At 45.9% G+C, this 19,281-nt stretch overlaps 2 protein-coding genes across 2 annotated transcripts in view; one reads left to right on the plus strand and one right to left on the minus strand.

Annotated features, from left to right (window-relative positions):
• CSUI_003961 (pci domain-containing protein) overlaps positions 1-5,037 on the minus strand; it is a gene marked incomplete at its 3' end in the record, with an annotated part of 7,748 nt that extends 2,711 nt beyond the window's left edge. The window contains exons 1-4 of the mRNA XM_068064156.1: positions 3,051-5,037; positions 1,810-2,216; positions 929-1,052; positions 82-151 (exon numbers count right to left, since the gene is read on the minus strand). Coding sequence (XP_067923867.1) covers positions 82-151; positions 929-1,052; positions 1,810-2,216; positions 3,051-3,662 — 1,213 coding nt within the window. The remainder of the gene's footprint in view (positions 1-81; positions 152-928; positions 1,053-1,809; positions 2,217-3,050) is intronic.
• Positions 5,038-5,316: 279 nt separating this feature from the next.
• Positions 5,317-19,277, plus strand: CSUI_003962 (rna recognition motif-containing protein; the record flags this gene model as incomplete). The annotated part of the gene is made up of 7 exons (XM_068064157.1): positions 5,317-8,570; positions 9,369-10,738; positions 11,284-11,524; positions 11,864-12,454; positions 13,250-15,148; positions 15,511-15,969; positions 17,124-19,277. The coding sequence occupies exons 1-7, from the start codon at positions 8,082-8,084 to the stop codon at positions 19,275-19,277; spliced, it is 7,203 nt and encodes a 2,400-aa protein (XP_067923868.1). The 5' UTR covers positions 5,317-8,081.
• Positions 19,278-19,281: the final 4 nt, after the last annotated feature.

The raw sequence follows: 19,281 nt of genomic DNA on the forward strand, positions 1-19,281 counted from the left end.
TAGATAGATATAGATAGATAGGCCGAGTTGGCCGTTTTAACCCTTAGTGGGGTGGGAGGGGTAGTAGTAATAGTAGTTTACCTAGGTAGTAGAGGTATCTAGCATGCTGCGCATTCGACCGAAGATTCTCAGGAAAACATGTCTTTGATATCTACACACAAAAGAAAAGAAAGAAAGCAAGGAGAGGAGAAGAAGAGGAGGAAGATGGAAAAGAAGGCGACAAGAGAGAAGAGAATGGAGAGAAAACTTTCTCCTATTCGGAGAAAGAAAGCGCTTCTTCATGAACTACAGTAAGAGGAAAGACAAGCAGCAAATATCCATCTTCTCTACGACACCTATCTATCTATCTATCTATCTTCAGTCTTGAATTTTTAATCTTTTCATTCTTTGTGATCTCTCCTTAGGAGGAGGCAGTGACTTGTCAAGCAAGCAGATCCCTCCTGCCGTCTAACACGATTTGAAATTATACTTACGCATACTTATACATACACATATAGGAATTTAAACATGTATAGGCATATGCACATGTATATGCAGACACACAAACTTACACACGTGCGTATGTATGTATGTCTCTCTCTCTATACACATATACATACCTCTATGTATGAAGAGAGAGAGAGACGAAGAAGAGAAGATGAAAGAAACAAGAGAAATTGCTTGGACGATGAGAGTCGACGAGAACGGACAAGAAGAATGGAGAAAGAAAAGCTTGAAAGACGATGTAAAGAATTTCTTCATACCATCAAAAAGAACAAGACTAAACAAGAGATGCTTAGGTGTAGATACACCTGAACCCTCGGTTAGACTCCTCCTCTTTAAACTGTTTCCTACTATTTCTTCCTCTTCTTACACACATGCATCTCATTCACTCTTCAATCTTTGGAAGAAATCTCTTGTTTTCTTCGAGAGAGAAAGAAGAACTTACAAGTTTAAGGGCTAATTCGTATTGACTCTGAGAGATATAGTCCCGTAGAAGAAGATTAAGAAAGGTCGCTTGGCACAAGGGATGGTGCTGTACGCTTGCGACTGTATAGGCAGCTAATAGAGTTCTACGAAGAGCGAAGAAAAGAAGAAGAGGAGAGAGAAGAAGAGGAAGAAAGATAAGAAAAGAGGAAGATGAGGAAGAGCAAAGAAGAGAGAGGTATGCAATGAAAGAGCTTTCTTTCAAAGAAGATTGAAGAAGACAGCTCGAGAGGATGAGAGAAAGACATGTGAACAGAAGAAGACAAGATGACGAAGAAAGAACAAGAGGAGAAGAGCTTCTTCATTGAATAAGGAGGAAAAGGAAAAAATGCGGACAAGTAGAGAAAGTTAGATCTTGAAAGAGACAAGAAGAGACGAAGAGAGATAGGAAAAAATGCAATGAAATCTAAGTACACGAAAGACATGTGAAGAGAAAACAGAAAGAAAGAAAGAAAGAATGAAAGAAAGAAAGGTAGGGGAAAGGCGAGCCTTTCTAGATCAGAGAGGCCGCCCGTATCTTCATCGATGCATGCGACTAAACAGAGAGAAACAAACCTATTTCAATCTTCTTTTCTACATGTCTATTTATTCCTCTCTCTATCATACATATATAGACAGACAGAGAGACAGACATCTAACTACTTAGATAGCAAGAGATCGAATCTATATCTATAGACAGCTACAGATAGAAAGAGAAGGAGAGAGGAAAGAGATAAAGACGAGGGAGAGAACACCCAGTAGCTATCCACTAAGAAAGAAAGAAAGAGTGAGAAAGAGAGAAAGAGTGAGAAAGAAAGAAAGAGTGAGAAAGAGAGAAAGAGTGAGAAAGGAAGCCTTCCTTACTCTCGGACAGAATGATCTAGGACGGTTTTGCCTAGCTCTCTGGCTCTATACCAATAGAAGAAGCATTTGGCTACAATGGAATCCAGGCGTCTCCTCTTCTTTACAACGAACACATTAGCCGATGCAGAAGAAGGAGAAAGAGACTTCTTCTTCTCTCCTTCTCCCGCTTCTTCTGCTTTATTAGCAGAAGTGGAAGAAGAATGGACTGTATTACAAGAGGAAGAGGAAGAAGAGGAAGAATTTAAGATATGCCGGACAAGAGCATCGCCAAGGAGAGAGGCTTCTGGGTAGTGCTTCTCATCTATTAGACGGAGAAGAAAAAGAAGAGAAAGAAAAGACTCCACTTCATTCGTGCAAATGAGAAAGTCAGAAGCGGCTAAAGGAAAAGCCGATGAAGAAGAGGAAAGCTGAAAAGAAAGCAGCAGGAAAGAAGAAGAAAAGAGAGAATGGGAAACAAAGAGATGACAAAACCTTCATGATGTCGACGAAGTAGAGAAAACAAAAGACATACACTAGGGATAAGAGGGAGAAAGAAAGAAAGAGTGAGAAAGAAAGAAAGAACAAGGATAGTTACTTGCCCTGTGCATCTTCATACATATGTTGATAAGCGAGCAGACTGATATCAAGAGGTAAGGGGGGCATGTATCCTCCTCAATACCCCAGCAAAGTAAAAAAGGCTCGTAACACTACCATCAGGTGTCTATACACACCTACACGCATGCATACATCATATCCAGAGAGAGAGAGAGATAGCTAGGAATAGAGCTGCAACAAAGAGACAAAGAGACCGCTTTCACAATGGCAGGGAAGAAAAGATGTCCTAGGATCAGACGGAAGAAAAATTCAAAACAAGGAAGAAGACGGAGAGTATGAGGAGACAGAGAGAGTGGGGCGAGGAAGAGAAGAGAAGGCATGGAACTACACTGTCAATAGTTGAGAAAGAAAAATCTTCTCGCTCCATTCGCCTCTCCGTCATTCAGAGAAGTATGAGACACTTGACCTAACCTTGTAGTGATCGCTGTATGTATCTATCTCTTCTGACTCCATTCTTCTTCCTAAGCAGTTTTGTCTACGTATGTATCTCTATGAACCTCTGACTTTGCATGTGTATCCTTCGCCATATGCGAGACGCGAAGACTCTAGAATTCTCTCAACAGTCGCCTTATGAGACAAGAAGAGAAGAAAGAATGAAGAAAATGAAGAAAAGGTGAGAGAGAAAGGTCATCGCTTCGCTTCCTTACCTTATCTTTATCGACAGCCCCATCGACTTGCATTTGATCTTTCTTTGATTCGTGAAGCATGCGGTCCAGTTCATTCTTTAGGAAATTCCAGAAGGCTGCTGTATCTCCGTCAATTTCTCGTCGGTAATGAACTCTCTTCTCCTCATTCAGACACACAGAGCCGTCTCCTCCTCCTCCTGCTGCTCCCCCACTTCCATTTAGGTGAGTTCTCTGGCCTTCTTTATCTTCTGCTTCCTCATCTCCATCTTCTCTTTTGCTAGCCATTTGTGGGGGTGAATCTCCTGTACTCTTCGTCGCTGTGGTGCTTGTTGAAGAAGAAAGGTCGGCTCCCCAGAGAAGGTGATTCGCAGCTAGCTGAAGGTGTCTAATCTGGCAGGTAGCTCGAAGACGTTTCAGCTGACGGAACATACGAATGATAGGGCGTTCATCTTGCTGAGATACACCTTCTTGAATCTGTTGAAGAGCTAGACAAAGAAGAAGTAAAGGAGAAGAAGATGAAGATGGAGAGGGCTTCTTCTCTCCTCCATTTGGAGAGGAAGAAGAAGCTGGTGGTTTGCCTGTAGTAGAAGACTGTGAAGGAGGGATAGAGGGAGAAACAAGCTCTTTTCCCATCTTGATAGAGACTTAGAGAACGACGATAAAAAGAATGAATCGAGGCTTGCGAAGGAAAAAGCAACTTTAAGGAAACAAAAGTGGATATCTATCGAGAGAGACGAAGGTGTTCCAAGAGAAGATGACGATATACAGAGAATGTCCTCGATCGTTTAGGGAAAGGGCTGATGCTGTCTTGGTCGAAGTGTACCTGTACATAATACACCGTAGGCTGAGGGCTCTATCGTTAAAAGAATAGGAAGGAGGAAGAAGAAAAGAGAAGATGACAAGAGAGGAGGGAAGAAAGAAGAGGAGTAAGTTCTAGTAGGAGGGGCTTGATAGAAGACAAAGTGCCTGCTGAGACGTTACCGATAGGAGAAAGGCGGGGAGAATACATGAGATAGATACTGAATGGCGAAAGAAAAGAATGAACAGAGATGAAAACAGATAAGCAGATGAAAGGAAAGAGACGATACAGAGAAAGAAGAGACAAAGAAAGAGAGAAAGAAACAAAACGTAACGTCCGGTGTACGCCGCCTTGGGTGTTCGAGTAAGAAAGAGGTGGAATACGAAAAGAGAAGCAAGAGAAGCGCAGAAGAAGAGAAGAAAGAAGAAGAGTAGAGATTCTAATGATAATGATACAAGAAGAGGAGTGAAGAGGAGATATCTGTAGGTGTCAACGGCTTGAAGAAAAGAAGACAGACGAAAGAGATTCTCTACGAAACAGCAAGACACTATACTGTTTTACTCCCTACATGGGAGCTTTTTGAGGGAGTTGATGTCTTTGAAGACATCTCAGGTGAACATACACCGCAAGTGTAGGTGGAGGAAGATGTCTCTTATGGGATAGGTAGAAAGATGAAAAGAAAGAACGAGAAGGAGAAAAGGAGTGGAGGTTGTCTTCCACAAAAACCAGGGAATCTATGCTGAGGAGTGCAATCTCTCTTCTTGTCTCTTTTCAAAAGCATTGAGAGAAAGAAGAAAAGGAAGGCGAAGAGAGAGGAAGTCGCTGCAAAAGAACAAGAAGGAAAGAGTTCAACAAGTCGTGGCACATGCGTGATGAGAAACAACTCTCTTCTCTCCTGCCCGCGAACGCCTTGGATTGTCGAGAAGGAAATTCTTTCAAGGTGGGAGATTTCTGACTATGTTAAGATCAAAGATGAATGGAGCATTGAGACAGGAGAAAAATGAAGAAGTCTGAAGAGAAATAGGAAGACTAGACAGATAGACACACTTAGAATCGATAGAAGACTAACCATAAGAACGAGCTTCCTCCTCCTATTTCAATCGGCAGTGACTGATGATCGGACGTATAGAAGGCGGGTGTTGCCGCTACTACTATTGCTATTCCTACTGCTAGTAGTACTCGTCCTTGGTATGGATTGGAGCGCGCATGACACGCACGAGACTTCTTTTTCAACCCCCTTTCTTTCAGCCGCTTAGTCCGTAGTTATTGAGCCATCCATCATCTATCATCAGAGGTCGGGAGGGTGGACCTCCACACACACACACCATCACAGGCGGCATTCGGGTGTACATACACCCGACAGTGCCGCTACTACTACTACTACCACTACTACCGATGAAACTACGGCAGCAGGAAAACGTCTCGTTGTCCTTAATAACCCAGTCCATTCTTTTCTGAATGCGATGTGTTTGGACTTTGCGAATAGAAAGAATATCTTCTTTCTTCTTCAGTTCTTCTTGAGTATCGTTTGGTACATGAACACTACGGTCATGAAGTATTTCTTGCGTCTTATCGATGTCGCTTTCCGAAACAGAATGGATAGACGGTTCCTTGGTATCAGACTAGAGAGAGAAATAGAATGACAGACAGATATGCTGTTGGTAGAAGAGAGAACAGGCGTAATACTTCACACGGCCTTCAGTTAAGATCCACTCTAAACGAGAACAAACTACCGGCAAGCCGACGACCAACGAGAGAGTGAAAGACCCTTGGTAAAGCAAGAGTGTCTTTCTTTCTTTTTCGAATGGGCTACTGCTCATCTCTTCTATTCTTTCTCTCTTGATCCCTCTCTGTGCTTTTCAACGCCATGATTCTCGTCGGCCCTTGGGTTACGGTGGCCATATTCTACGCTCTGACAGGCCTTCTTTAAGCGAAATGTAGCTAGATAGACCCGCACCTTCCTGGTACCTATGCATCACGTATCGAACTGAATGAAAAGCAAAGAACACCGAGCTTCCTGGTCTTTTCCTTTCCTTAACTGACCAGAGAGAAGGGCGATCATAGAGAAAAGGAAAGAGAGTGGTAGGATCGTTGTCTCCCTCTGTCTCGGGGGTCGTTGGATAGACGGACGGATGAGGAGTAGTAGAAGGGGTCGTAGCAGGGCGGTGAAGATGAATGAATGATCAGGTCGGTAGAGAGCGAAAGAGAAGGTGAAAAAAAGAGGCTTTTCACGTTTTCTCTCTGTGTGTGTTCAAAGAGATAGAAGAAAACTCAAGAGAGAGAAAGAGAAAGAAGGGAAAAAGGGGGTTGTACTCTACAAAAAGTTTGCTCTCCATTCCTGTTTTCACCGGAGAGAATAAAGGAAGAAGAAGACTTGAGGTTTTTCTCTTCTTTCCTTATCTATCTATCTCTTTGTGATCGATCTGAAAAGTCGTTCACGATGATGCGAGAGGAGAGAGGGCATGTTGATCTTTCCTTTTCTTTTTCTTCTTCCTCTTTTTTCACTCGGCTTCTCTCTTATCATCTCCAAGCACGAAAAGACTCCGTCATAATGAGGTGAGGAGTTCCAACTAGATCGTATCTTCTCTTTTTTCTTTTCTTCTATGGAGAAATAAGGGAAGAAAACTGGAGTGGTCGATAGGGTAGGATCGTTTCCTCTTTTTTGCCTCTAGAGATTGGATAGATAGCTTTTGCTTTTCTTCATCCTTGCGAGATAAGACAAACTTCTCCTCTTCTTTTCTTTCTCTTTTCGCTCCTTCCTGTCTCTTCCCTTCCCTCTTCAAAGCAAAGAAGAACAACCTTCGTGTCTTTCTCGGTGGAGTGAAAGTTTCTTCTTTTCCGCCCTTCCTACTCATCTTCTCTTTCTTGCTATTTCTGTTGTCTCTTGTTTTCCCTCTGCTCTCTAAGGAACTGCATGATCACTGTGTCCTTGCAAGCGTCACTAGGAGAACCTCTCTTCTTTTTTCAGCCTTTTGATCGCTTTCTCTCCTGTCTCTGTCTCTCTCCATCTATCTATCTATCTCTCTGTCCCTTTCTCCCACTTGTCTGTATTCTCTTTACCTCTCACAGGTTTCCTTTTTATCCCTTGCTTCCTCCTCTTTGCTTCTCTCCAAGTGTTCGAAGAAATCCTTCTTCCCTGGTAGTATAGCCCAACCTCCTGACGGGCATTTTGACAGGAGAACAAAGCGAAAAGATATCGAGGATGAACTTGCCATGTTCTTCCTTCTTTCTCTTTTCCTTGGGTCCTTCGCTTGTTCTTTTACGGAATTGCTTCCTTCTTTGCTCTTTGTGACATGCTGTCTCTCTCTTTAACCTCTTCTCGCCTTACTACGGTTCTATCGCCTTCTCTCCTTCTTCCTGCCTGTCTGCGCTCCTACGTCCCCATCCATCCATCTCGATACTTTCCTTCTGTCCCTGTGAAAGTGTTTCTGCATGTGAAATTGAGGTGATACGATTCTTCTTCTTGCAGAGACGAACAGGCTCTCTTCTTCTTCTTTTCCTTCATCCATCTTTATGGTGGGAGCGTGGAAGAAGGCGCGAGATTATCGCAGGCCTTTATTTCTGGATTTCCTCTCACGTCTTTGAACGCGCGAAGCATTTGGTCTTGATCTCTCCTCCTCCTCTTCTTTCTTCTTCTTCGTCCTTGTAGAAGAGATAAGAAAGTCGCTCAGCGCAGCATACGCTTGCCTGTACGTACCTGCACTCTCCACGTGCGGATGTATATATGCATGTATGTGTATACATGAGTTACATAGAGATGAAAGGGATAGGAGAAATGGAGATATAGGATGGTGTATGACAATATAATAGAACGCTTTTCGGAGCAAGTTCGGGGGTGGGACAGAGAGCTTGAGAAGAGATCGGGCTGTCGTTCTCTTCTCTTCTGAAGGTTGTTTTCCTCTGTTCTGTAAGGATGAATTTTCTATGTTACTCTCCCTGTCTTTCCTCCTTCTTCTTCACATTTCTACCTTTCATGTCTTATCTGTTTCTTAACTCCCCGCTTTCGCCTCACTTTAGCCCAGCGACCCCTTCTTTTCTTCTTCTTCGTTATCCCTTAGCAGAATGAAAGATCATCTCTCTCTTTCCTTCTTTCTTTTCTTTCTCTTGATCGCATTCTTCTTCTTTCTCTCTTTCTCTTAGTCAAAATCCTGAGACTTCCATCCTAAATTTGTATTTTCTCGTTGTTTCAACTTGAGAAGATTCCTTAAGAGACAGATAGACAGATAGATAAATCAATAAATAGATCGATAGCTATGAAGGACCTTCGGTCATTGAGAAGCTCTACGGCGTCAGAGGGATGCCGGGGGAGAGGGGGAGAGGGAGAGGAGAGAAAGAAAGAAGAGAAAGAGATGAACACAGTAGTGATAGGAGATGAGGGAGAAGAGACGGAGGAGAAGAAGAAGATTAGGGATGAGAGGGTGGGCGAAGGCATGACGGAGGTTGAGAGATTGAAGTTTGAGAAGGATGAAGAAAGTCATGGAGAGCCAACCACGACAGAGACACAAGGAAGGAGAGAAGAGGAAGAAGATCAAGAAGAAGAGAAAGAGGCAGGAGGAGGAGAAGAACAAGATGGAGGAGGAGAAGAAGATGAAGATGAAGAGAAAGAACAGTTACTGCGTGCAGAAGCTAAGAGACTTGCATTAGAGTTAAAACAATACCCATGGAAGGAAGGTGTAGGGACTGGACCATCAAGTTTCCTCAGACTTATTGAGGTGTATAGACACCTTGGCGAATATGAGAAAGTAAGTAGGGAAAGACGTGCATATATCCAGCGTATTGTACGCCTCCTTTAACTTTCGCATGCAGAATTCCTACAGACAGATGGTGTATCTCTTCGCCATCGGACATCGTAGAGACCTAGATCTCTCCTTTGCTTCATTCGTGGAGAGAAAGAAGATTTCTCGTCTTTCAAGCACATTGGGTAACGAGCCTGTTTTGTCTGTTGCAAAAGCTCTCTCCCTCTCTGTGTCTTTTCTCCCTCTCTAACCTTTCATGTATGGAGGGGGGTCGGTATGAGGGAGTTACGGTCAGTCATCTTAGGGTATGGAGGTGTACGAGACGAGACAGCTGGAGAGGCTTGTTAATTCGGATCTCTACCTTTTGCATAGGTCTCGTTCTCTCTTCATTCTTCATATCCATTTCTCTGTTCTTCTCTGCTCTCGGGAAGCTAGAAAAAGCGCCTTTCACATTCATACAGATCATCTGCTTCTCTCTACCCATATGTACATGTATGTACTTCTCTTCATATGTATATAGATAGATAGATTAAAGATAGATAGATAGATAGGTAGGTGTACATGATGAGACAGAGGCGATGCGGATATACATCTCCTGTACTGTTCATGTATATATCTGTCTACATGGTACTCTTCCCAGTATGTAAAGAAAAGCAGGTTGTGCATGTAGTACTGGATGTGTACATATCTCATCGGAGCTTCCGTCTTCTTTCTACGGTCCATAGAGGTGGTGTGTTGGCGTTATCATTCATCTCTGTTCTCCCTCCCTCCTCTTCAACTTCTCCTTGCGTCCTTTCTCTGTAGGTCAATCGAGCAGCACGTACGTACTGTATCTACTGCCCGGTGGATGAGGATTTTCTTTTCTCGTGGATCGAAGAAGAGAAATATTACTCTCGGCTTCTCGGGTCAGCTGGCCTGTTGGAGGGAGAAGATCTCCGTCAAAGATCTCCTCTTTCTTCAGATCAGCATGACCATATCACCCGTTTATACCGTATGGCTCGGCGTTCTCTTCCTTCAGTGGCTTTAACGCTGCAACATATTCGATTCGAGGAAAACGGTCTCTTTATGAATTCTTCTACATGTTGTTCTTCTTCCTCTTCTTCCTCCTCGCAATTCTTCTGTACGAAATCTCTTTCAAGGGAGACCAGCTCGCTGGGATCGCAGACACCGAATACGGCGGGCTGTTCAAACGATGCCCTCCCTGGAGGGGTGACGGGACGTCAAGGATCAGGAGGAGGAGGAGAAAAGAACGAAGGAGAGAGTCAAGTGGCCAGCTGTTCGTCAGGTGTATGTACAGATCCCTCATCTTCGGGTGTAGATACACCTGGAGAGAAGGCTGATAGGAGTAGTTGTAGTAGGAAAGAGGAGGAAGGCGAAGGTAAAGAACTGCAAGGAGGGAAGAGGAGGATAGGGGAAGGGGGGGGTGAAGAAGAGAAAAGTCGGAGTGTAGAGAATGTGAAGGTTGGGAGAAATGCACCGAATGAGGAGGAAGAGGAAGAAGAAAGGAGGAGAGAAAAAGAGCAGGAGTTGAAGACCTCAGGAAAACAGTTGTGTTCTACCTCTCTATCAGAATTATCTTCCTCTTTCACTCCAACTACATCATCAGATACATCACACGAGATTTCCAATTCTTCTTCTTCTCCTTCATCTTCAAGTGTCTCTTGTTCTCTTCCGCCTGCCCAGAGTCATTCGAGTGGCATAAGAATCGCCACGCAGACTTCTTCAGGTCTATCGAGTTTTTCTGAGGTGTATATACACCAGCAGCGTCTTCGAGCTTCTCAGCAAAGGAGGATTCGCGCTTTGTTCGAAGAAGCTCTAGATGATTTTGCACTGCATGCACTTGAAGGCCCATGTGTATGGTCAGCATACCGTCAGTTCGAAGCGGGAATTCTCAGAGATTTGAGACATCGGTGTACTTTGTTAGACGTCGAGGATTATCAGCGAAGTGGTAGTCTAGGGGGGGGGGAGGAGAAGATGAGCGGCAGGGAAGAAGAAGAAGAAGAGAAAGAAGGAGGAGGAGAACAAGAGCAAGAACAAGAAAAGACAGCAAGGCTGGAGTGTAGGGCTTTCATGGAGAAAGAGATCAAAGTTCAGATCGAAAGAATACGAAGACTCTTCTGCAGACAACTCAAGTTACCCTTGGCAGGTTTGGGAGATCTCCTTGATGAATATAGGTAAGTTGTTCTTCTTCATCTTCAACTTTCTTCGTATATCCGGCTCTTTCTCGGGGATCGAAAGTTAGAGAGCGGAGTGGATAGACGTGTGAATATAGGGGAGAAGATAAGAAGATATACGAATTTCTACGTAGACAGTGTGTTTAGATAGTGTGTACTTATGTGATATTCATGGCAGCATATATACAGGGAGAACTCACACATGCCTGATATGTATGAACGTGTGCATGCATTCTCATGTATAAGAGTATATGTATAGAGACGTTAATGTCTCATCTACACCATCAGATACTCCCTTCTTGTATGTATGTGACCTACGAATGATACGTACACATACTGTAGGTTCTGCAGGCAGACATCTCCGTGGTGGCAGCGCATCTCCTTCTGGTGTGCGTGTGCATGCATGTACATATACAGACCTCTATATGGGGGTCATCCGTGGATATCGTGTATGTAGTGAACGTGTAGAAAAGGATGTATAGTAGATGATACTTGGGGGTGTTCCTTGATTAATGGCTCTCTTCTAGTTGCTTGTCCTTCTTTAGGGTGTGGGAATCCGAAACTCTAGGAGGAGGGGGAGGACAAGAAGATGAAGGAGAAGAAGAAAGAGAACAAGACGGAAGTGATTCTCAAGGGGAAGGCCGTAGTCCAAGTAGCCATGAATGGATGGATAGAGCTGAGGCAGCGCATGCAATCGGTTTATCCCTCTGGCAAAAGGAAAGAAAAGATTTTGAGATTGAAGTTCAAAATGCTCTTGATGATGATCAGGCAAAACGGCAAATTTCGGTAAGAGAGAGAGAAAAAGAGAAATCTTCAAGAAGAGACCCCATTGTAACTTTCTTTCTTTAACTCGCCTCTTTCTTCCTTGACTCCGTACACTTGCATCCCTACAGACATCGGCAAGCTACTCTCTCATCCAGTCATTCGTATATTCATACATACATACAGACCTACATGCATACATATAGAGATACATACATACCTACGTGTTTCAAATACATGCGAGTTGGGCCTCTTAGAGATGAGCGGCGCTGGTCATCCTCAAGCATGTCGATGGTAGGCGTGTGTGTTCCGTTTCTTTACGTCACCGTCTTTGTCTATGTTTGGTGCTTCTCTTTGGCGTAGTGTACAGCCCGAGTGTGGAGAGAATATCTCGCATCCGAACGGAAGACAGGAGAAGCTCGCCGGTTCTATGTGACGACCTTACGGGCCCTAGAAGAGTTAGGATCTGTTCAGCCCCAGCTATGGAGAGACTCAGCTGATGTCCTTCACTCTCTAGCTTTAGAACAACCCAAGTCGGTCCTCCCCCCTTCTTCGTCTTTCTCAGATGACCGGGGTGGGGAGCAAACACACGAAGATCGTTCATCTTGTCATTCAAGGAAAATAGTGAACGGGATTGTTGGAGAAGGGGGGAAGAAAGAAAGAGAGGAAGATCACGAGCCCCCGAGGAGAAGAAAAGGACAACGGAAGTGGAGACTTCTGGAGGGATGGTGTCTGGCACCCTCAGATGAGTTTGACGAGGAAGGGGAAGTAGAAGAAGAGCATGAGGGAGCAGGGAAGGTTAAAGGAGGAGAAAGGATAACAAGAGAAGGAAGAGAAAACAGCGGAAGAGTTCGTAGGGCTTGGCTATTAGAAAAGGAAGCCTTCCTACTACAGAGAGGCATACGTCACTTTCCCCGTGAGGTCTCCCTCTGGATAAGATATCTTCAATGCGCGGTAAGCAGAAGACAAGGGCGACTACTGCTGGACTTGTACTCTTTCAACACCCTAAACTTTGTCGCTCATTATCTGATGTGGAGGAGCTGAACATAGTGCATGAACATGTGCGTCGAGGGACCTCGCCTCAGGTGTATGCGCACCTTGTCTCGAGTATATAGGCCAGCACTTTATCTCGAGTGTATAGGCGCCTCCTTATCTTGAGTGTATAGGCGCCTCCTTATCTTGAGTGTATAGGCACCTTCTTCTCTCAGGTGTATAGGCACCTTCTTATCTCAGGTGTATAGGCACCTTCTTATCTCAGGTGTATAGGCACCTTCTTATCTCAGGTGTATAGGCACCTCCTTATCTCGAGTATGTAGGCACCTTCTTATCTCGAGTATATAGGCACCTTCTTATCTCAGGTGTATAGGCACCTTCTTATCTCAGGTGTATAGGCACCTTCTTATCTCGAGTATATAGGCACCTTCTTATCTCAGGTGTATAGGCACCCTCCTTATCTCGAGTGTATAGGCACCTCCTTATCTGGAGTGTGCAGGCACCTTATCTGAGATACGTAGGTGCTTGTAAGTGGTTCTACGGCTGCGCTGTGGGATCGTGTGTTCCTTGTCAAGCCTCTCACCTGTCACCAAGAACTGGATTCTTGGGTTTGAATGACACTTCGGAGTAAAGAGAATTCCAGTGTGGAGTTCCCCTTTCTGAGACTATTTCTTCTTCCGTAGCATCTGTTGTATCTTCCCCCTTGTTTCCTCTATCTCATGGGTTCTTGAGTGTGTTGTGGTCCGATGTTTCCAGGCTGAGCTTGTCTCGAGCTACGAGAAACTCCAGAGTATTCGTGACGTGGCGTTGAAGGCTCTGAAGGGACCGGGGGCAGGAGGAGGAGGAGTGGTTTGTCCTGGCGTTTCGGGTAAGGCCAATGAGAAGAACGGAGGTGATTCTCTCCCCCCGAGCACAGGGGGCCCGTCATCGAAGTCAGTTCTCCCGTTTGGTCAGCAGCAGACAGAGTCGTCGGTCCAGATTCTGCTGGCATATGCGAAAGCTGTACATACCTTGGAGAAACGACGAGCACAGCAAGAGGAGAAAGAAAGAAATAGAGGGAGATCACTGCACAAACGCCTACATCACCAACAGCTGTCTGCTCACGAAAACGAGAAGAAAGGGGATTTCAAGGAGCAGCAAGCGCAGTTGCAAGAGCAAGAGCGTCGTAGCAGCAGTAAGGAGAAGAAGTGTGAAACTGCAAAGACAAAGAACACCACTTTTGAAGGCAGAGATGCTTCATTCTCTCGAGTTCGTGAAGCTTTTCTGCAAGCGATTGCTGCAGCTGAGTCTCTTCTCAATTCTCCTCAGTCTACTGGGTCGGATTTAACAGGGCGAAATCATCCTAATGAGGGAGGTCTTGTCCCAGCAGTTTCTTCCTCGTTGCCAAGTACTTCTTCTTCAGGGGGAGGAGGTAAGGATCTCTTTGTTTCTCAGCCGCCTTGTCATTGTTCTTCGACTACCATCAAGACGCCTCAGATCATATCACCTCCTTTATCTCCACGAAGGCAGCAATCCCAACAGACCTCTTCTTCTTCTTGTTCTCCCTTTTTTCCTGCCTCGCACCCGAAACCTCCGCTTCTTCAAGGACCGCACTGCTTTTCGTCTTCTTCTTCTGCCGGTGCGTCGTCTTCTTCTTCTCCTACCTACTCCTCACAGCAGAAAGCCACAGCAACACCCTCAGGAGGAGGAGGAGGAGGCCCAGCAATAGGAGAGGTGAGATCTCCTGTTCTCGCATGCCTTCGTTCTCCGAAACACAAATCACCTCAACTCTTGACATCTGGTCAGCTAGGCGGCACCGCCACTTCCCCTTCGTCGTCTTCTCAGCTACCCCCTTCAACCGCAACGACGATGACGAGACGAGGATCTTATTCTCTTTCTCCTCTTCTCACTCCTCGACAAAGTTCAGCACAAGTGCCCCCCGCGGTTTCTTCTTCTTTTTCTTCGCCGGTTTCTGCTTCTTTTGTTCAACAGAATCCAATACCTCCTTCTTCTCCAAGCGCTGCAGGGGGAGGTGCGTCGTCGTTCTTCTCCCCACACAAAGACACCCCGATGACAGGGGGTGTATCTTCGCCCCGTTGCTCTGTCTCTTCACCTTCCTTAGGGGGTCTTCTCACACCACCTCACCCTCATCAGTCTGCGATGCAGATTTCTGCTGGTGCTAGCGCAACGGCTTCTTCTTCTACCATGTCAGGAGGAGGAGGGGGAGGAGGAAGCTTTTATTCCTCGAAATCAGTACCCTCTACGTGTCTTCTTCAGGGATTACTCGAGCAAGTTCAAGTTGAAAGAGAATATCTCGAAATGTGTATGGAGGGAGGAGAGACAATGAGAGGTTACGAGCAAGAAGAAGAACAACGCCTCCGGCTGTTGAATCTCTTACGTCGACTTCAGACAGATTATCCCTCTGAGAAACATGTGTGGAGGGTTGCTTGGGGTCTTCTCAAGACCATGCTGATAAATGAAGAACAACAGAAAGCCGCTCAAGATGGGGGAGGAGAGAAGGACAGGCTCGCAAATACAGGAGAAGGAGAATTGAAGGACCAAGAAAAGAAAGCAAGGGAGAATAGTTTTACTGAATTCGCGTCACAGTGGTTCTCTTCGGCTATGAATGCTCTCTCAGCGGATGTTTCCGACGATGATGAAGAGGCTGCTCTCCTTGTAAGTCTCGACATTAGAGGGGGAATGGCCCCACTTTGGGAGATCACTCAACGCATGCAGACACTCGCATCTTCTCATCTCCATCCCTATTGGCCTGCGAGAAGTCTACACGCCGGCATGTGCATGTAGATATACATAGATATCTATGGAGATGAGTTCTCTATCTATCTGTGATTTGTCTTTCTATGTATACGTACGTGGATCTCGGTGGATGACGTTCCACTTGGTAGGTGAACAGCCTGCAACTATGTGCAACAAGTATGAGAGAGTGTTCATAATGATGATGCTGATAGCATGACCTATCTTCGACCGTCCGGCGTAACGCTTTGTCTCCGTTTTGTGTCTTTCTTTTTTTCCTTCAGCGAGATGATCTCCGGAGTGAATGGGAGGACTATCTCCGTTTCTCGTCATCTTCTTCTCATTCATCTTCTTCTTCGTCAGCGGACAGGCAGAGTAGTGATGACGGCCATGGTACCAACAGTCTTCTTCTGACAGGTAGTCATGGTAGACGGTCTCTCAGTTCAGATCGATCGATAGGAGGAGGAGGAGAAGAAGGTTCCTCTTCGTCCTCTCCTGGGAGAGGGGCATCTGGTTTGTTCTCAGAGGGACATCGATCAAAGTCGATCGGATCATCAAATCTTTCGCGTGCGTCTTCAGGAGGTTCCTCTCTTCTTTCTTCCTTTCTCAATTCCTCATCGGGGTCTTGTTCTCTCTCCGGATCAGGTGATGTGGGAGCAGACATTGCCACATCTTGCAGTCTAGGCAGCAGTCCTCGTCTTACACCATCTCTTGGGGATGAAGATCCTACACAAAAAGAACAGGTCTGTCTTTGACATAAACGGAGTCGATAGAGGTACTTGTCTACATGTAGAGGTTAACGACGGAGATTCTGTCTTGCCGCATGTTCGTACCTACGTACATGAGTGTATAGACGTGTATGTTGGCGTAGATAGATAGATAGATAAAGGGGCTACACTGTCGAGAAGTATAGACGTGCAAGACAGAGTGGTTGGAACAAATATACTTTGTCTATTGAATTCCGCGGCGGTACAGTAAAAGGAAAAAAAGAGAGAAGGGGAAAGAGTGTTGATTCTTTATCTCTTCCACATCGGAGATGGTGTACGTACACTCCATCCTTCTAGCGGCTCTATGTACAGTCACCAGTCAGGAGGGTAGCAGAGTGTATCATGTCTGTTTCCTTGCTCTGCTCTCTTAAGTGGATGGCTGAGAGAGAGAGAGACCGAAGTACGGGAGGTGGTTTCTCAAAGAGACAGAATGGTCTTCTTTCTCTTCAGCTTTAGTTTCTCTCCGACTTTGTTGTGCGCCCCGTGTATGTATTGTGTACATACACCTGGGCCGTTCTGCAATCATGCAGTCGCGTGTGTAGCGTAGAAATTGCGTCTACTCCACGCACCACCGGGTGGATAATGATGGAATGGGGATAGAAATAGGAATCCCTGAGTGTGCTATAGCTTGACAGATACGGCTGTTGATCTGAAGATAGCGTCTCTTTTGTTTGTCGACACAGTGAAAGACATGCGAGGAAGAGGAGGACTACAGAAGATCACGTAGCGAGGGAGACAAAGTGACAGAGCAAGTGTGTTCATGGAGAGATACCAGGATCGAGGTCGGATGTCTGAAAGAGATAGATAGATAGATAGATCAAAGATAGATCAAAGATACATCAAAGATAGATCAAAGATAGATAGGAATTGTGTTGTTGCTTTGAAAGTGACTCAAGTCTCTCCTCCAGCTTTTCGCATCTTCATGTGAGTATCCTGGACGTCGGTCTCTTTCCTCTGCTTTATCGAATCCTTTCGTTTTCCTCTCTCTCTCTCTGTGTCTCTCATCCGTTCCTTCTTTCAGTCTACTTTTCTCTCATATTCTCGTCTTGCATGCGTCTCCCCTCCCTCCCTATCTTTTCTCTCTTCCTCTCACCGCCCCCTTCTCTCCTTTCTTTTGATCTTTCTTTCAGGCGGCAGTTTGTCTGTCTTCAATCATGAAACTGCGTAAAAAGAGACAGCGTTTACAAGGTGTGGATAGTAGTACCGACTGGGAGACAGCATCAGACGTCTCCACAGATAGTGCGGCAGCGGCAGCCGTCGCAGCAGCAGTGGCTGCAGCGGTAACTGCTGCTGCTGCCTCAACGAATTCAACGACGGGTGTGAGCAATAGCACTCCGAATAATACTAGCCCCACGACAACAAGCGTCGGAAGTTCTCATACACCACAAACTCTGATCAATTCTAGCAATGGAGGAGAAGGATGTTTACTTCTTCCACCCCACCATCATCTTCTCCATCTTCATCTTCATCATCATGGAGGAGGAGGAGGAGGCCATGCAAGTAACAACCCGGCCAGTAGCAATGGTAGTAATAGCCCTCTTATCCATCCTCATTCCTGTTGCTCTTCTCCCCCTTCTTGCAGTGCTGATTTCTACCATCACCATCATCATCATCATCTTCACCATACAACTGCTGCGGGGATGACTGCCCCTCATTCACCCTCGCCTCCTAGATGTGACGTTTCGACTCCGTCGGCCTCTTCTTCTTCTCTGTCTTCTCCCGGAGGAGGAGGAGGTGCTGCTGCTGCTGGCTGTGGGGGAAGTGCTCAGACAGTCCCTCAACAGCTCCATCATAGTAGTAGTTGTAGTACCGCAGCATCAGGAGGAGGAGGAGGCTCTTCTTCTGTTTTTCCACCCCTTGTTCTTACACCCTCCGTATCGTCATCTCATCCAGGAGTTCATTTACCTCTTCCCTTTCCTTCTTCTTCCTCCTCCTCATGTTATCTAAATCCACCAGCAAACCAACCAGGAGGAGGTGCTCTTCTCTCACCCCCCGGCACAACAACGACGACAGCAGGGACACCTACGACGCCCGTCTCCCCCACGTATTGCTATACCACACCAGCAGGGCCTTCTCCTCTCACTTCTTCTTCCCCAGGAGGAGGAGGAGGAGGAAATAGTAGTAGTAGTACTAGTAGTACTAGCCATGGAAACCAAACTTCTGCGTGTCAGACTTCAGGAGGAGGAGGGGGGGGATTGGCAGGAGGGGCCTCTTCTTCCTCTTCTTCAGGGAAGATGAAGAAGAGGCCTCGTATGAGTTCTAGTCATTTCTCGTGTGATTGCCCTCATGGGGAGACGTTGAAGAATCTAGGGGGAGTCTCAGCTGCTAGCCATACGCATCATAGCAACCATACAGTGTCGAGTACCACACCGACAAGTACAGGATGTGCGAGGAGCGGATTTCCCTGCTGTCCATGCTCTTCTCCTTCATCTTCTTCGTCAGGAGGGGGAGTAGCTGCGGAAGCAGCCTTACTGATCTCTTCATCCTTGAACCATAATCTGGCTCCTATGAAAGGGGGCCTTCAGCATTCTCATCATCCGTCATGTTGTTCTCTTTCTCCTTCTTCCTTTTCCCGCTCGGCCTCTCCTACCCCACCTTTATTATCTCCATCTCTCCAATCTTCAAGATCCCCTTCCCCGTCTATAAGCCGAAGAGGTTCAGCAAGTTCATCTTCATCTATGTTTCTCCCTTTGAATTCTTCAGCAAGTGTGGCTATCGCTTCAGCCAGCGCTTTAGCGACCGTAGCCGCAGCTTCAGCTCAAAGTCTCTCCAGTTTAACTGCAGATGCGATCGAACGAGCCACACGTGCGACTTGGGATGGCCACGAATCAGCTGATCCGGCCTTAGCCCCTCCTGTTCCTCCTTCTGCTTCTTCTCCCCTCATCAAAAGTGCTTCAAGTAGTCGCAGTAGTAGCTGTGGAAGAGGTACGGGCACAACAACTCCTAGTAGTAGTAGTCACGTAAGTAGTAGTACCGGTTCTTATTCCCCTAGAATGACCAAGAACGTCTTCAGCTCTCTTGTGAATTCGACCAGCAATCATCATACATCAGCAGGAGGAGGAGGGACTACTTTGATTCCTCCTTCTTCTTCAGGAGACGGAAGTTTTCTCTTTTCGAGTGGCAATAGTCGCAGAAATAGTGTAAGTAGCCGAGCATCTGGAGACGGGAGTGTTGGGGGAGGTGATACTTCATACAATGATCTTCTTGTTGGAGGAGGTGGTCCATTAACACTAGGGGGGGAGGGAGGACAAGGAGGAGGGGGGGGGGTGAACAAGGGAATATGAATCA

Source organism: Cystoisospora suis (genome assembly GCF_002600585.1).
Source record: "Cystoisospora suis strain Wien I chromosome Unknown contig_1786, whole genome shotgun sequence".
NCBI lineage: Eukaryota > Apicomplexa > Conoidasida > Eucoccidiorida > Sarcocystidae > Cystoisospora > Cystoisospora suis.